This window comes from Lissotriton helveticus, chromosome 5_1, assembly GCF_964261635.1.
Source record: "Lissotriton helveticus chromosome 5_1, aLisHel1.1, whole genome shotgun sequence".
NCBI lineage: Eukaryota > Metazoa > Chordata > Amphibia > Caudata > Salamandridae > Lissotriton > Lissotriton helveticus.
This window is the reverse complement of record NC_136065.1, coordinates 16,211,652-16,228,048: the sequence shown is the minus strand read 5'-3', so window position 1 is coordinate 16,228,048 and position 16,397 is coordinate 16,211,652. Positions and strand designations below refer to the sequence as shown.

At 47.4% G+C, this 16,397-nt stretch overlaps 1 protein-coding gene across 1 annotated transcript in view; it reads left to right on the top strand.

Moving 5' to 3' along the window:
• Nucleotides 1–823: 823 nt before the first annotated feature.
• The window catches only part of LOC144754062 (class II histocompatibility antigen, M beta 1 chain-like), an 82,180-nt gene continuing 66,606 nt past the window's right edge, over nucleotides 824–16,397 (top strand). Inside the window, exon 1 of the mRNA XM_078641581.1 lies at nucleotides 824–981. Within this exon, the coding sequence (XP_078497707.1) occupies nucleotides 927–981 (55 nt within the window). The 5' untranslated portion in view covers nucleotides 824–926. The remainder of the gene's footprint in view (nucleotides 982–16,397) is intronic.

Here is a 16,397-nt window from a genome sequence, read left to right as displayed (position 1 = left end):
TTTATTTATTTATTTTAAGGTTTTATAGAGCGCGAACATGACCCGTGAGGGTATCAGAGCGCTTTACAGATACAGTAGAATAATACAGGGACATATCACACGATAAACGATGAAAACTAGGTACAAAGGAGGGCTTACAGAGAGTCAAGGGATGAAGGTGGGACAGGGTAGCAGAGGGTACTGTACCTGGGGGATGTGAGAAGCTATACAACAAGGATAAGTAAAGTACAATGAATATAATACAAATAATACAAAAAGTCAAATACAGTGGTGTGCAATGGCGCAGGATAGGGCAACATTCTCTCAGGTGGCTGACGGAATGAGTTTAGCCAAGGAATTTACCCATGAGAACTAGCTTAGAACCGCCGTAAACAGCGCTCCCGGTGACGGTGAGTCGCTCTCCTGCTGCCCAGGCTGGGGGAGGGGCTCCCCAAGAAGGCCCCCTCTAAGCAAGCTTTAATATAAAGGGGTAAAGATCGGTGCCATTGCTGTATTAAGGGGTATCTGTTCCAGGTCACAGCGCCAAGAGGCGGTTCAGTGCAGTGTGCTGGGCGCTGTGTGGACGCCCACACTCGCTCCGAGACTCAGTAAACAGCGCTCCCCGTGACCGTGAGTCACTCTCCTGCCGCCCAGCCTCGGGGAGGGGCCACCCGCCGTGGTTGTGAGTCCTGGCCTGACTCCTCTCCCTCCTCCTCGCCACATCCCGTTTCACTTTCACTTTCACCGTCTCTTCCAGGCTGCTCCGCCGAGAGCTTCACCCGGTGACTGGTGACGGTCGCAGCCCATTGGCTGCCGCTGGTGTGTCTGTAGGAGGCCGTGGGGAGGGGTGCGTGGGCACCGCTGGGGTAGAGACCGGGGGTGAGGGCTGCAGAGAGGCAGGTAGGGCTGGGGCTGGCACGGATCTGTGGTCTCAGGCGCCTCACACCATGCAGGGCCCGGCTGCGACTGTGCTGCTCGTCATCACCTGTCCTCTCGCTGCAGGTGAGTGAGGAATGAGCATCCCCTGTAAAAGGGGGGGGGGGTCGGAGTGGGGGTGGTCTGCTGCAGGTGAGCACCCCCTGTACCCCGGGTCGGGTGGCGCGCGTGGGTCTCATGAACCAGACATTCGTCGGTGCATCCCAGGGAGCCGGCTCTTAAACTTTAGTAGTTCGGTGGCTCGATCGGTTCATGCACCTGCTGCTGAGGCCGGAGTGTGTTTACAGGTCACTGGTTCCGATTGTTTCAGGTCTAATATTGAAGGAGCGTGGGTGCGGGTATGAGGAATGTATTCATACGAGATAGCCCCGAGGGTTAATGTGCCTGTTGCGGGGCTCTGACTGTGGGCAAACTACCCTTCTATGGGTCCTTTACCGAGGACCCCCAATCCGGTCATTAATAAGAGCATGCGACGCGTTAACGACTCTCCTCTGTAATAATCTCTCTTTTAGCGCCTGGACGCCCTGTTAGGCTCGCTGCCGCGCTTTTGTACATGTTTTAATCCATATATACATTTGAATGGATGCATGATAGCTATTTATAGGGCACTCACGCACTTGGAACTCGTATCCTTATACCCTACAGTATTTTACTGATTACGGTCCCCTCCCCTGCTCCGTGTTTACATTTTTATTAATTAATTTATTTATTTATGCGTTTATATATAGCGCGGACTTTACCCGAAGGTGTCCGAGCGCTTCACAATAGGAACGTTAATGATACATGAGAACAAATTAAACAAAAGCAAACGTTAAGTTACAAGAGACCAAAGTGACAAATGTGAGCAACCAAAATAACAAAAGGAAGCAAACGGTACATTACAGGAGGTAAAAGTGACGTGTGCAGGTTAGAAAATCGTACTGATGGCAGACACTCAAACACAAGAACAAACGTTACGTAGGCAACGGTGGCACTTGTGCAAGTATCGAAAGCAAACACAATGTGAGAGGAGCAAACAGTGTGTTACAAGAGAAAAGTGACGTGTGCAAGTTACAAAAGAGTACCAGACACAGGTAGAAGGATAATACTGCAATACATTGCAGACACTCAGACCACAAGAACACGCTGGGAAGACACTTCTATAGTCATGGAGAATAGAATGGCTTTCTCGGCTCTCGGGCTAGACGCTCTCGGCGCTGATTTTGGCTCATCTACTGACACAAGGTGTCATTTCTGACCCATCCCCACCTTCAAAGCTGGGCCTTGCAATGTAGGTGTGGGTGTGCGTGTGTGCGTGTGTGTGTGTGGGGGGGGGATGACGTCAGTATGTTACAGCCCACGACCTTCAGGTGGAACGGCTGCATGGCAGGGCTGACGCGCCGTGTGACCCTCGGTGAGTTCGAGAGGATGGCTCGGATCTTTGCTGAACCCTGGACCTGGGCTCAGCCCGGGCAGAGAACACAGGAGACGCGACCTGCCTTGCATCACAGGGCGTGTCAAGGAGCAGCCGGGATTCAAAACAGGAAACCCCCACCCGCTCCCTGGCCGAGCACTCTCAAACCCATCCCGTGGCTACACCGCAGACACCTACTACCCTCCCCTTCCCTCTTCCCCTCCCCTTCTGCGGGCCAGGGGCCACTGGGGACTTTTTTTCCCAGCTCTGGGAAGTCCCTGGAAGTGAAACCGTCTCCCAGTCTGGGCCGCAGGAGGGGCGGGTCCCGACCTGCTGTCCTCCCTCCCCCCTACCCCCCACCGTGCCTGTCTGCACACACACCTGGCTCTGTGCTTCCGCCTGGCTTGTGTGTGATGTCTCTGGCTCTGGCTGGCGTAGGGCTTGGCCCGGATCCAGGGACACCTACACGCACTGCTGGTGATTTATTTATTTATTTATTTAATGTAGTTTTATACAGAGCGCTTTACAATAAAACCAAGTAAGTTACAAAAGGTACACGTGATGGAATTTACACACTAGCAACTTACATATGCAATCAGGATTATATAGAAATTAAAGGTGACAACATTAGGTTAATACAGGTATAGAATACATATTTACAAAGTGGACCTCGCGTGAGTGCGAGTGAGTGTGAGGGTCGTGACCTGGGTTGAATTATTCCCAGAAGTATGTATGTGTATTGCGACTTATATAGCACGTATCACCCGAAGGCATCAAGGCGCTTGCTTAGGGAACCCGTCCTGGTATTCCCCTGTGAGATACCCCGGCAGGGTATCCACAAGGTGAAAGCCAGGCATCCCGCCGCGAGGGGCCGTAGTGGAGATTAAGCAAGCTATTGCCCAGAGTCGCAGAGTGTGACCCCGTGAGTCGAGTAGGTACCGGAGCAAGAATTGTCGAGTCTGTGGAATTTTTTGAGCCCGAGACCCGCCGAGGCGGGGAATCGAACCCTGGTCCACAGCCGATCTCAGCTTCCGGGTCTGCCGCCTCTAACCACTGAGCCACGCTTCTCCACCAAGTATCTTTGGAAGAGATGAGTTTTCAGATCTGTTTTGAAGTCGGATAGAGGCGGTGGTGGTTCGGATGGATGGAGGAAGTGAGTTCCAGATTCTGGCCGCATCACCTGAGAAGGATTGAGCCATGAATCTTCCCCTTTTGAAGGCAGGAGGTTCGAGCTGTAAGTTTTCTGCATTGCTTGAAGGTCTGGAGCAGCCTGAGATTTTGAGTTTATTCGCCCGATGGCGAGGGCTGGATGCGTGCAGGGCTTTGTGGGTGATACAGGCCGTCTTGTAAATTGACCCTGCTTCGAAGGAAAGCCAGCGAAGAGAAAACAGTATGGGTGAGATGGGATCATTTCTTGTGGCCCCAGATATGAAACAAGCCCCTCAATGGAAGATGAGTTTTAGCGGGGAAAGGTAGGATTCGGGGAGGCCAGCAAGGAGAGAGTTGTAGTAGTCCAAACTGGAGAGAACCAATGATTGGACCAAAGTTTTTAGGTCTTGCTCAGGAAAGAAATACTGAATCTCCCAGAGATGGTGCAATTGGTAACGTGCATTCTTGGTGATGGGGTTGCTATGGTAATGTAAGTTAAGACTTTTGTCTAGGATGACGTCTAGGGATTTGTCGCTGTCAACAATGATAAGTTTGTTATTAAGTATGTTCAGATTGTCCATTCAAGATTGAACCGGAGGAGGAGAAGGTGAGGCAGAGAGAAGAAGAAATTCAGCTTTTGTGGGATTCAGAATTAGTTGATGAGCTGACATCCAATCTCGGATGGCGTTGAGAGTGGTGTTGAGGATTGAGATATTACGTGCAGAAGACACCTGCAGGTAGATTTGGGTGTCATCAGTATAGCGGTGATAATGGATCCCGTATTTATTTAGGACATTTCCCAGCGGTTCCATGTGAGCGCGAGGATCGAGTCTTGGGTGACGCCTCGTCCTACAGCCTTTGATGTAGAGGGACAGTTGCTACTTTGATCATCTGGGATCTGTCCGAGAGGAATGATTCAAACCACTTGAGCAATGTGCCTTCAAAAGTGTTCAGAAGAGCGTTGTGATTAACAGTGTCAAAGGATGCGGATACGTCAAGAAGGATCAGGAGACGAGACTCACCAGAGATAAGTTCTCGCAGGGCATCGTCGATCACTTGCAGCAGGGCTGTTTCAGTGCTGCAGCCTTGAGTGAAACAAGACTGGAATTAGTCAAGAAGGTAAAGTAAAGTAAAGTCCACATTTGTAAAGCGCACAATCACCCGTAAGGGTCTCTAGGCGCTGGGGGGCCGTTGGGAAGATTAAGCGAGCTATTGCCCAGAGTCACATGGTGCTGGGCTGACCTGCCGCCGGAGCCGGGGATCGAACCGTGGTCCCCAGATTCCAGCGTCAGTCGCCCTGGCCGCGGCGCCACACCTCTTATCTTTGATATGTTTGGGAAAGTTGCTTCACTACACAGCTTTCAGTAATTTTAGCAAGAAAAGGGAGGTTGGTGATAGGGCGGAAATTGTTGGTGTCATTCACATCGGCAGAGGGCGTCTGAAGAAGTGGGGTAACCTGTCCTGTTTTAAGGGCAGCAGGAAGGGAGCCTTGGTTGAGGAAGAGGTTAACCAGACTGGTCCAGTAGGAGAGAGTGTGAATGGCGATGTCATTAGGGATGGGGTCAACAGAATAGTTAGGAGGTTTTCTTTCTAGGATGCTTTTGAGGAGGGCATCTTCAGTGAAGATGTCAAAGTTCTGCCACAGGACTAAGGATTTGCGGTCCTCAAGGGAGGTGGGATGAGTGATGTGATCGACAAGCAATTTCAGTTTTTCATCGAAGAATAGTTCAAAATCCGCTGCTTTCTTGTTATGGTTGTCAAATGTGGTAGTTGAGGGAGAGATGTTGGTACTTTTGATAAGGTCAAATAACTTTTTAGGTCTGTTCTTGGCAGAGTCGAGGAGGGTTCTGAAGTACATCACATTTTCACGGAAGATGTGCTTGTGGTAGCGCGATCTTGCATAGCGGCGATTGGAGAGATTAATGATGGAAGGAGATTGTCTCAATAGTTTCTCCAGGTACCTCAAGTTCTTTCTTTCTTCATAGAGGGAGTTATTGAACCATGGTGCAGAAGGTGTGGGCCTTTTCGTTTTACTTTGTAGTGGAGCAACATGATCAATTACAGCTGATAGACTGGAGAGGCATTGCGTGGTGAAGTCGTTGATATCAGAGTAGGGGTCTAAGATTGGACGTGAGCTCATAGCCGTGTTGCACAAAATGTCAATGTTGATGTTTTTGGTGGTACGGAAGAAGGTAGTAGTTCTTTTAGGTTGGCCAAGAGTAACAGAATGAGATGGGTGCAGAGAGAAGGGGATGAGGAGTGGTCAGACCAGTCTACTGGTATAGAATCACCAGCAGTTAGCATATCTACTGTGGAGATAACAAGGTCAAGAATGGAGCCCTTAGGGTTTTGTGTTATGTTGAACAAGATCATTTTGTAAGAGAAATGTGGCACGCCTGTTGGCCGCTGAATCTTCCTGAGAGCCCCAGTGAAGATTAAAATCTCCAAGAAAAATCTGTTTGTCGCTTTGTGAGTATTGGTCACTCGCAAAGTCAGTGAACTCCTCCGAGAAGGCGGAGCAGTCACCAGGTGGGTGATAAATGGCATGGAACCTGAAAGGGAAGCTGGGCTGTACTTGAAGCTCCAGAGAAAGGCTTTCGAAGGTGCGGAAAGAGCTGCTGGGAGAAGCCTTGGATTGAAGGGAGTTTCTGAAGTTACCTGCCAAGCATCCACCAACTTTATCCTCTCTATAATTTCTGATAAGGGAATAGTCCGTGAGGAGCAGAAGATTGAAAGAAGTATGAGAGGCATCGTTGAACCCGGTCTCAGTGAGGAAAAGTATATCACGTTTGTTAAGATTAAGGATGTCTGAAATTTCCAGCTTGTTTTATTTGCAGATCTACACTTGTGATGCAAACAGCGCAGCTCGGAAACGACTGCTATGTTGAAGGAGGTGTCAGGGCTTTTAGGGGCGATAGGGATAATGTTCCTCAATGTTGGTGCCTCCGTTGAAAATGGCTGATGTTTGGTTCGGGCGAGGGAGATGTTCGGAATAGTGGAGTGATTAGTGTTAGCTGGAGAGGAGAAGATGTGGGGGTTGGATGAATTGTAGCTAGCCAATGACTTGGAAAGGTCAGTTGGGCACAGATTGTGGGTGGCTTCTTTGGGGCGTGGGGGGAGGGTACTCCTAGGGAGTTTGGATATTTTAGCAATTAGGAGTGAGATGGTAGCTTCAAGCTGGGAGATATCGTAGATGACATATCTTAGTTTATTTTCTAAGTCTAAAGAGAGCAGTGCTGGACATGGAATGTTAAGTTGTTCGATGGGGTCAGGAGGGAGAACAACTTGAGGGGGAGTGCAACGAGGAGGGGAGAAGATGTGCTGGAGTGGAGGGAGACTTCTTCCAGGGTGTTATGTTGGAGCCTTTTTACTGATGCTTTGGTCAAATTGGGAAAGGGGGTGGGTAAATGATCTTGAAACAGTTGGCTCCAATTTTCACTCATTTGGTCTACATAGTTATGAAATGGAGAGGGTAAGGTGAGGATGTTGGAGGGAAGGAGGAGAGCGCCGTAAGTGTAGTGATCTTGAAGAAAATGGCAACAAAAGCTGCTGTAGTTGTGGTGTTACGGCAGAACTTCCGAATTTGGAACTGGGGAACCAGGTTCGAGTCTCGGCGTCGGCTCAACATCCTGTGATTCTGGGCAAATCACTTAATCTCCACTTACCTAGAAAAAATGAATGTGTCCTTGTATAACGTAACTGGTGCAATGTAAAGCACTCCGATACCTTCGGGTCGAGTTCGCGCTATATAAAACTGCAAAAATAAAGCTATTCGGTCTTTATCAATACTTCACAAACAAAGAGCGATTTAGAATAGCTTTCGGGTTCCGACACTACTTCTCCAAGCTAAGGAGACTTACACATCACACTTCAATTGCTGTCTTTAAAACCTAACTGAAAGCCCTTCGCTTGCAGATATTTTAGCTACCCCCCCTCAAAATGAAACCAATCAATGCACTTTTAATACGTATTCTTCTAACTGTTGCGTTAAGTCTGGGACTCCTGTTACTATTACCAGGCACGTGGACCAGTGTAACGCTATGGCCCATGTAATGATACTCGCACATTTATGTAATATTCCTTTTCCTTTGCAAAGCGCTCAAACATCTTAGGGGAATGTCAGCGCTATATAATAATGCATAAATAAAATAAGCCGAGGTTACCGTACAGGATTCATGGTGTAATATTGGCAGCAGGGCCATTACTTCCTCGTTCGAGGGTGCAGCATCTCTCCAGGGACTGTACTTGCTTCTTAACAGTGTCTGGGCATAAGTTGTACCTCATTAGTACCAGTTTAACACCTTTATATAGCAATATGCATTAGAAAGGGGGCCAGTCCACCATTGCAGATGGCCCTCCAGTTTGCAGCAACACGTGTCGCTGTGTTTTACTAACTTTTGAACAGATTGAGCGAGAAACAATTTTTTTTGAGGTTAAAATCTGCAAATTATGGATTATGTGGCGAATGCGATAAATTTACACCTATGCGAAAATCGCCGCAGCTGCACAATCGCATAATCCCAGTGCCCCTGCTCCTCATGATTTGGGCATTTAGTTCTCAAGAGAGTATTTCAGGGGTTTCGTTCATGGTTTTTTGCACCTCTGCGTAATAATGGAGGGTAGAAGAGGATGCGTTCTCATTCTCCTCCTCCTGAGGGGTAGAGCGGAGGTGAAACTTTGCATCATGGTTAAAGGGGTTCGGGATCTCGTTATCTTGGTATCCCTCCCGCCCTCTATGCCTGTCCTAAAGCACAGCCCGTTCTGCACCCGGTTGTGAAGCTAGGGCCCCACGGCAGCTGGAGTGTTTTTTATTAGGCCAAAGATAGCAATGACATTATGCAATGCCACACTGCACACTCCAATCACGGACAGGAAAGGAAATAGCCCCCCCTCCCACTCCGGAGCGGTGAGAGTGTAATCACAGAGCAAAAGGTGATGGAGCGCTTTGTCAGTGTTTATAGCTCGGATCATATGTAACTCTCATTTCACACTTAGTGTCTGTGTAATTTACAACACTTACACATCTTCTTAACTGCGCTATTTTTCACTACTCTGAAGATGTCGCAGGCCGGTCTCTTCCTCTGATCTTTGCAATTTAACAAGCGGTCGAGAAGGTGCTTTATTGCAATGCAATAGGTCGCGCTTTTGTGGGATTTTACGCTATTATTGTTATAAATGGAATGCCTTGTCATTTACAATGCCAATAGCTCAAATGCGTGTGATTGCGAGACCTATTGCACTGCAAATGCTTGTTTTTTCAGTACTCGTGTTGTAGCTCTGGGTCTCCCACTCTTCCTGAAGAGAGGAGCTACATATACAATGTTGGACACCGGGCACACGTATACTCCAGAAAGGACACCTGGAAACATGTACACTCCGAAAAGGATACTTGACACACTTAAACTGCGGAATGAACACCTGGGCACATTCACACTCCGGAAAGAATACTGAGACATGTGCACTCCGGAAAGGACACTTAAACACACACACTCTAAAAAGGACACCTAGAGGCATGCACACTCCGGAATGGACACCTGGACAAATGCACACTCCGGACTGGACATCTGGGCACACTATACTCCGGACTGGACATCTTGGCACAGGTAGAATCCGGAATGGACACCTGGACAGACATACACTATTGGCCACATGGTCATCTGGGCACACATACACTCTGTAATGGACACCTGGACTTCTGGGGACACCTACATTCTGGACTGAAGATCTGGGCACATAAACTTCGGAATGGACATCTGGACACACCTACACTCCAGACTGGACATCTGGGCACACATGTTATTTATTTATGTTATTTTATATAGTGCAGACATTACCCAAAGGTGTCAGAGTGCTTTACAGTAGAGCAAAGAACGTTACATGAGAAATTGAGAGCAACAGAGTAGTTGGAGACAATACGTAGCTACTACGGTTACTCATGGTGAGAGGTATGTATTTTGAAATCCATATTAATTACAGGTTACATATTTCGAAAGGTTAAAGCAATTCAGGATATACCGATGAATATTACATACATACATATTTACAAAGTTAAATACAAGTTAACTCAAGTTACAGATTTATAGCTCTCAAGAGTTTTATGACACAGTCCGGGTCATGCCATTAAATGCGATGGCGTATGGTTGCTGGGAGCTTGGCGAGGAGTGTTATTGTGAAAGATGTCTTTGGAAGAGAGGAGTTTTGAGATCCGTTTTGAGGATCCGGAAAGAGGTGGTGGTGCAAAGGTTTGGAGGTAGCAAGTTCCAAATTCTAGTTGCATTACCTGAGAATGATTGCGCCGTACACTCCGGAATGGAACGCGCAACACGTTAGATTCATATATCCCCAGGAAAGGACACATGAACAGCACAGGCATGAGGAAGAAGCTCACAGCGGGGTCAGAAGGTCCTTGGTCCAGGGGCCATATTGTAGAGCAAGCCCCAGGGCCGCAACGGGCATCTGTGCACCAACTATGCGCACCCCCGGGGCACGTTGGTATTATAGAACGGGCTGCAGGCACTTTATGGCCCTTTCTGTAATACAAATAGATCTAGTGCACATATAACACCAGCGCTATCACCAGAGGGTGCGCCCGCGCTGTATTATAGATGCGTGCGCAGAAGCAAAGAAGCAGTCAGGAGGCGCACTGACAATGCACCCCATGATAGGAGTCCTCGCAAGGATGAAAGGGGTCCCTTGGACCCTCCAGACATCCGCCTGCAAGGGGATCTCTAACCCCACGTGAAAGTGCAGTTGGTTGCTGCCCGCACTGGGAAACGCAGAACTTTTTTACTTGTATGCAATGCCCCCAGGGCAAATGAAACAACAGATTTCTCTAATCTATACACAAGAAAATGTATGGACCATGTGTTGAAAAAATGAGCTGTAAAGTACCAAAGACAATAAAATCCCGTGAAAATTACTTAGAGACAAAAGATCAAAAATATACATGAATACAATATCCAAACTTGTATAATAGTATCAAAATGTAATAAAATTTAGACAATAGAATTGCATATGGGTTTAAAAGCATCTCATGCTAAAAGTACATTATTCTTAAATCTTATGGATAACATTTTCTGCATCACAAGAAAACTACAAAAGGTTGACGCGGCGTTTCAGTGAGATGTAACTCCTTCACCTTCTTCAGGACAGAGTTTTCTAAAAAAAAAAAAGATTTTAATATATCAAGGGTTTAATATTTCTTGATGAAAACGGAAGGAAGACTCATCCGTTGGGTTTTAAAATTGGAATAACCTTTATTTTGGTAAGTAATTCTTATAATTTGTGTTCGTCTGAGCCACCGTTGTGAGCGATGTAACTAATAATAAAAGGGGGACCGTATAAAAACTGGTACTTAGCATAACCAGTGCACCGTTATTTTGGCTATGTTATTGTAAAAATCGTTGTTTTCAATAATTGATGATGCTGTACTGGTCAACTTGCTTGCCAATAATCAGATATTAATCTCGTCAGTGCTCATGATGGCTCCCGGCCGTCATGAGTCACGTTAGGCGTGTGCTCATGACGGCCGGGAGCTGTCCGAACGTTGCCGCTCCTCCCACGCAATGTTAATTCCCCGCCTGTGCGGGAGAATTAATTAGTGGGCGGAGTTTGTATGGCTCCCGGCCGTCATGAGCACACGCCCACCGTGATTTGTGACGGCCAGGAGCCGTCATGAGCACCGCAGCGCTGCGCCGCGCCCACCCACTAGCGCCATCCCTCCCCCCTCCCCACCCCCCACACTGTGGCGGAATTTGTGCTGTGGCAAAAGGTTAAGGATGAAATCCGATCGGCAGACTACGGCCTCTCTGCTCTAAACGAACGGCTTCCGGGTCAGGATACTTCCCCAGGGCATCCCAACATCGGGGACTCCTTGGGGGCAGCACGGGAAACATCCTTTACCACGCGGATTTTACTCCGCAAGGCTTTAACAACACGTCCATTACAACGCAAGTCGTAACCACGACTTGCGCTGGAGGGCGCTAGAGGATTAAGAATAGTATATTTACTATTCCAACACCTTCCCTAGTGTCCACGGGGACTGGTGTTAGAATAGTAAATTATACTATTCTCAATCTGCGCCCCCAATGCAAGTCGTGGTAACGACTTGCGTTGTAAGGGACGCGTTGTTAAAGCACGCGTTGTGACGGTACGCGTCGTACCGTCATACATCCGGCAGCACACTCAATGTAATAGGGCTCACTTTCCCGCTTTGCACCTGTCGCACCTGTTTTAAAGTGCACAGTGGCACAAACAGGAAAAGTGCTCCTTGGGTATGATTGCGGCCCCGGGTATTAGGACGAGGTTGAGTGTAATCTAACCCCAGAATGAAGCCCACGGTTTTCAAATAAGACATTGACATGTGAATGAACACAGTTCTGTAGCACAGGGACTAAGTTGCTTTCACTTTCTAGACAGGAGAAAGGAATCCCGTCGTGCAGCGCCACCTCGTGGCAGAATGTCAGGATTGCAAGAGGCACTACCGTGCATGCAGCAAGAGGCAGTCAGTCTATCCCGCCTTATTTCCGATTTCTTGACATGTGTTTCATTCCTTCAATGTGGCTGCCACACAATAAGCGCCCACTTTTCACGGTCCTGCCCCCCCCCCCACAAAAGATATAAAACGTTGCCAGTTATGAGCATATTTTTACCAAATCGTTTTAAAATATTCAAATGTATATATTAAACATGCAGCCTACGACCTCAGTGGCGTGCATCGATATTCAACGGTGTATAAATAGTTAACAGTTTTTTGGGAATTCCTTACAAACACATGCTCTGGAGCAGGTTAATACAAGCCAGTACTAAACCTACTGTTCCCTGCAGCAGACCTCAGCAGTGCAGTAAAGAAACATCTCGGTGCAAACAGCCAATGACCGCGAATCTTCGGCATAAAATGTTTAAATGAAAAGGATCTGGAAAAAAATCTCCTTGCCTTTATAGGGTGTAGCTCAGTGTTCTGTTTACAGCGTCTGCTCTAGGAGTGAGCAAGGTGACGTCACAAAACTAGAGCGCACTGGGCCATCAATGGACTCTTAATACCAGGTTGCTTCACTGAATCAAAGTAAAGCAGCAGTCTTAGGTCACCACCTAGTGGTGGTATTGTAATATTGCCTAAGAGTTACATGAGCAAATCTCTGAATATATCTCAACCTTTCCTGCTAAATACAGCTGACTAGTACCTTCCCACCTAGTCTATAATGAAAAAATAGACACGTGTTTTTATAGCGGGACTAGCTTACCCGTCGCGCGTTGCTGCGATCTCAGAAGAAAGGAAATTCAAGGAAACTCGTTATGATAATATTCAATTTACATTGTGTCATTTTTATTGAAACATATTCATTTTATTATGGAAAACATTTCAAAGTGTCGTTTTAATTTATTTATTTATTCGAGTGCTTGTGGATACACGATATTTTTAGTTTTTCCGTCTGGTGCGTACACGAATAAATCAGAAGGTTTTCCTTCGCGTGAGCTGGCCACATACAGTTGTCCATGTGAGAAGCACGGATTCTCCAAATCTAGTCCACACACTTGCAGCGATTGTCCTTGTGCTTTGTTGATGGTCATTGCAAAAGCGAGTCGCACCGGAAACTGTAAACGTTTGAATTCAAAAGGCATATCTGTTGGGATCATTGGAATACGTGGCAACAGTACATCTTCCCCCTTGAATTTCCTATTGAAAATTGTAGCTTCGATGACATTGTTCATCCTCTTTTTTCATCGAAAGTCTTGTACCGTTGCAAAGTCGTGGTGGATTGATGTTTCGGAGAAGAATGATCGGCACGCCAATTTTCAATATTAAAATGTGCGGTGGCATACCTGGCAAATCCAGTGAATTCAAGAATTCCGTTGGGTAATTGACAATTTCGTCTTGATTCATCACAGTATCGATGGACTTATACGTTGTCGCTTTGCCTGGTATTCCGTAAATGGAAAAATTCAGTATTCGAAAGATTATGAGGGCCCTGGGGGGCCGATATTTAAAAAACTTCCCAAAGTTTCATGGCAATCGGATGAATGGTGTAGTAATGCATAAAGGACAAACAGACAGACAGACAGACAGACATACATTCGTTTTTATATATATAGATTACAGACTGTCAGGGGACTTAGATGTTTTATTCAAAAACAATGATTCAGAATCTACATTCATATTGTAAAGGAAAACTTCTAGATTAAGAATTGTATTTTAAGAATGGAAGTAGAGGGACTTTAGCATACACGTGCCGTTGGCACCTGGGCCTATAGCGCAATAGGCGAAAGGTGGCAAGGGTAACACAATTTTGGTCCTAGGAAGGTCTTGGAACCAGAAGCCCTGAAGCCTGTTTTACAGGTAACCCAGCACCATGGACCTGGTTTAACACAGACAACACTCAGTCCACCTTATTATAATCACAGAACAACTCCAAGCCCTTGTGTCGCCCTGTCGCCAACAGCCTCGTCCACACCTTGGTACCTGGACTCCTGGAAGGGCGCGATGGAGCCTCTTCAGACAATCCATGATGCTGCGGCCGGATGGGGCCTGGCTTTACAGGTTCCTGCATTTTCCACCCTCGCTGCACTCCTGGGTGGGTGTTGTACCATAACACATTGCCGCAATGTATGGCGTGCACGGTACCTTTTAAGAACGTGTTATGAGCGAGCGGGCTCCTGTTTTGCAAAGCGAGCTCACCTGTCAAAAGTAAATGCATTCCGGTTGCTTTGTTTCCTTTTAAGTCACTGCTTTATGGCCCGCTCTGCTGTCCCGCACCGGTTGCTCAGTCTTCATTGGGCATCTGATGCATAAGGACAGGCTGCGTGTGGGCTCCTTACTTATTACCACGCACTTCATGAAATGAACAGTTCCTGACTGTTTCTTTTGAGGCAAAGGACCCTCGGGACTGAGGAAAAGGCTTTGTTGCTGCCACAGTGTGGGGCGAGGAGAGCTGCCCTGCCTGTAGAGGCCCAGTGACATTCAGACATAGTTTAGTGTTCAGACCCAGCTGTGAGGAGGTCTGAGAAGCCACAGACTGCAACTTCTGCCCTCTGCTGCCTCTAAGTGAGGACTTAGACATGCACTGCTGATGTTCATATGTCTGCACCACCGTGTGCCTGTTCGAGTGACGCTGACGTCCGCATGTTGCCCTTTTTTTCTGCACTCTGCGCCACCGTGTGCCTGTTTGAATGGCGCTGACGTCCGCCGATTGCCCTTGAGATGCTGTGCTTCAAGTGTTGATGTCTGTGTGAGGTCCATGTGCCTGTGCCCTGACTTGCCAAGAACATTTTCTTGATGTGACATTGACACCTATGTGCGGCTCGACTGACCCTTTACCCTCATTCTTGAGGAGAACTCACTTCCGTGTTGAGTGACCGCCCGAATGCCCAAGTGCATGTTCCACCATTCACTATTTGCAGGCTTCCTCTGCTCCCCGAGACTCACACTTCCATAGCGTCTATGAAGAATTCTCCTTGAATTGTAAGACTAATAGCCTGAAAAATATTTCACCCCTCCTCACCATATCAGAAAGTACGGAAGCATCTTGGACTCAATCAGATTGTGCTGGACTGCTTCTCACCTCTAACTGAGGAAGGAACCATCCGATTTCTTGAGACAACTAAATCAGGCTCACCGTTGGACCCCTGCCCACCATTTGTACTGCATATGCTTTCAAAGACAGTCGCTAAGCATCTTACGGTACTTCTCAATCAGGTACTGAGGGCGTCTATTTGCCCGTTATCGAAAAAACCCTTCTCTGGACCAAGAGGATACTAAGAGCTATTGTCCAATATCTAGAGTACCCTTACCTCCTAACATTCTGGCGAAGGCCCTTAAAGAAGACCTTATGATATTCTTAGATGCCCATAATATTTCAGACGTCGCTCTGCATTGGTTCAGGCAACAACACTGCACTGAATCTGCTTTAGTAGTTGCCACTGAAGAGATCCGTAGGCAGGTGGACTCTGAAGGTAGGGCTGCCCTGATTCTTATCGATCTCTTTGCCACGTTTGACGCGGTGAACCATTCTCTGCTGGTCAACCGGCTACAGAATATCAGGATGGGAGGTGAAGGCCTTATCATCCACAGCTTGTTGCTCTCTGATAGAGAACAAAGTGTGGCTTTTGGAGATTTCGTCTCAAATCCCTTTTCCTTGCTCTGTGGGGTGCCTGAGGGTTTGTCATTGTCCCCCACACTATTCAACATCTGTGTCACCCTCCTGGCCAAACCTAGCAGGTCTTATAGCTTTGTTGCTGCGGCCTACGCAGGCGCCACACAAATAGTGATTTCTATTTCATCAATATTGACGAAGACGCCAACTAGTTAACAGAACATTACTTAGAGAACGCTGGCGCTAAGACGCCTCCGCATTGCACGTTTGACAAAAATCTTACTGACTTACTCCGCCAGCAGCCGGTGACCTCAGATGACCCACCAATGGCCACCGGCCAGGACAGGTCAGGTAGCTCGGACCCCGTCTGCAGCTACCCTGTAATCTTGCTGGACAGAACTGATGAGGAATGAACAGGCACTGAACTGGGCTGGCAGGAGCAGTCATGAAGCAGGCATTATAGGGTGGCATCCTCCCTGCAAGTGCATTTACTATTAAACGTACACATACGTCTCCGAGTATTTAAGATACTCCTTACAGAACAATTGTTGATGTCCTATAATATAACCTATCAAATGCAGCCTGCCTTTCTTCACCTGTCCCATGAGCAAAAGGATCATCTCTTAGGGGGAATTACATCCGGGTCCCCTTTGGAACCCTGCCCCCTGAAGACTATGAAATTAGGAAGGGAGATGATCGTCGCTCACGTAATGTCCGCGCTTAATCTGGCTATCTCAGCGGGGCATTTTCCACTCAACTGGAAAACAGCGGTGGTTAAGCCTCTACTAAAGAAAACCAACCTGGACCCTTCAGAACCTAAAAAAAATCAGCCCATCTTGTTGCTACCAATA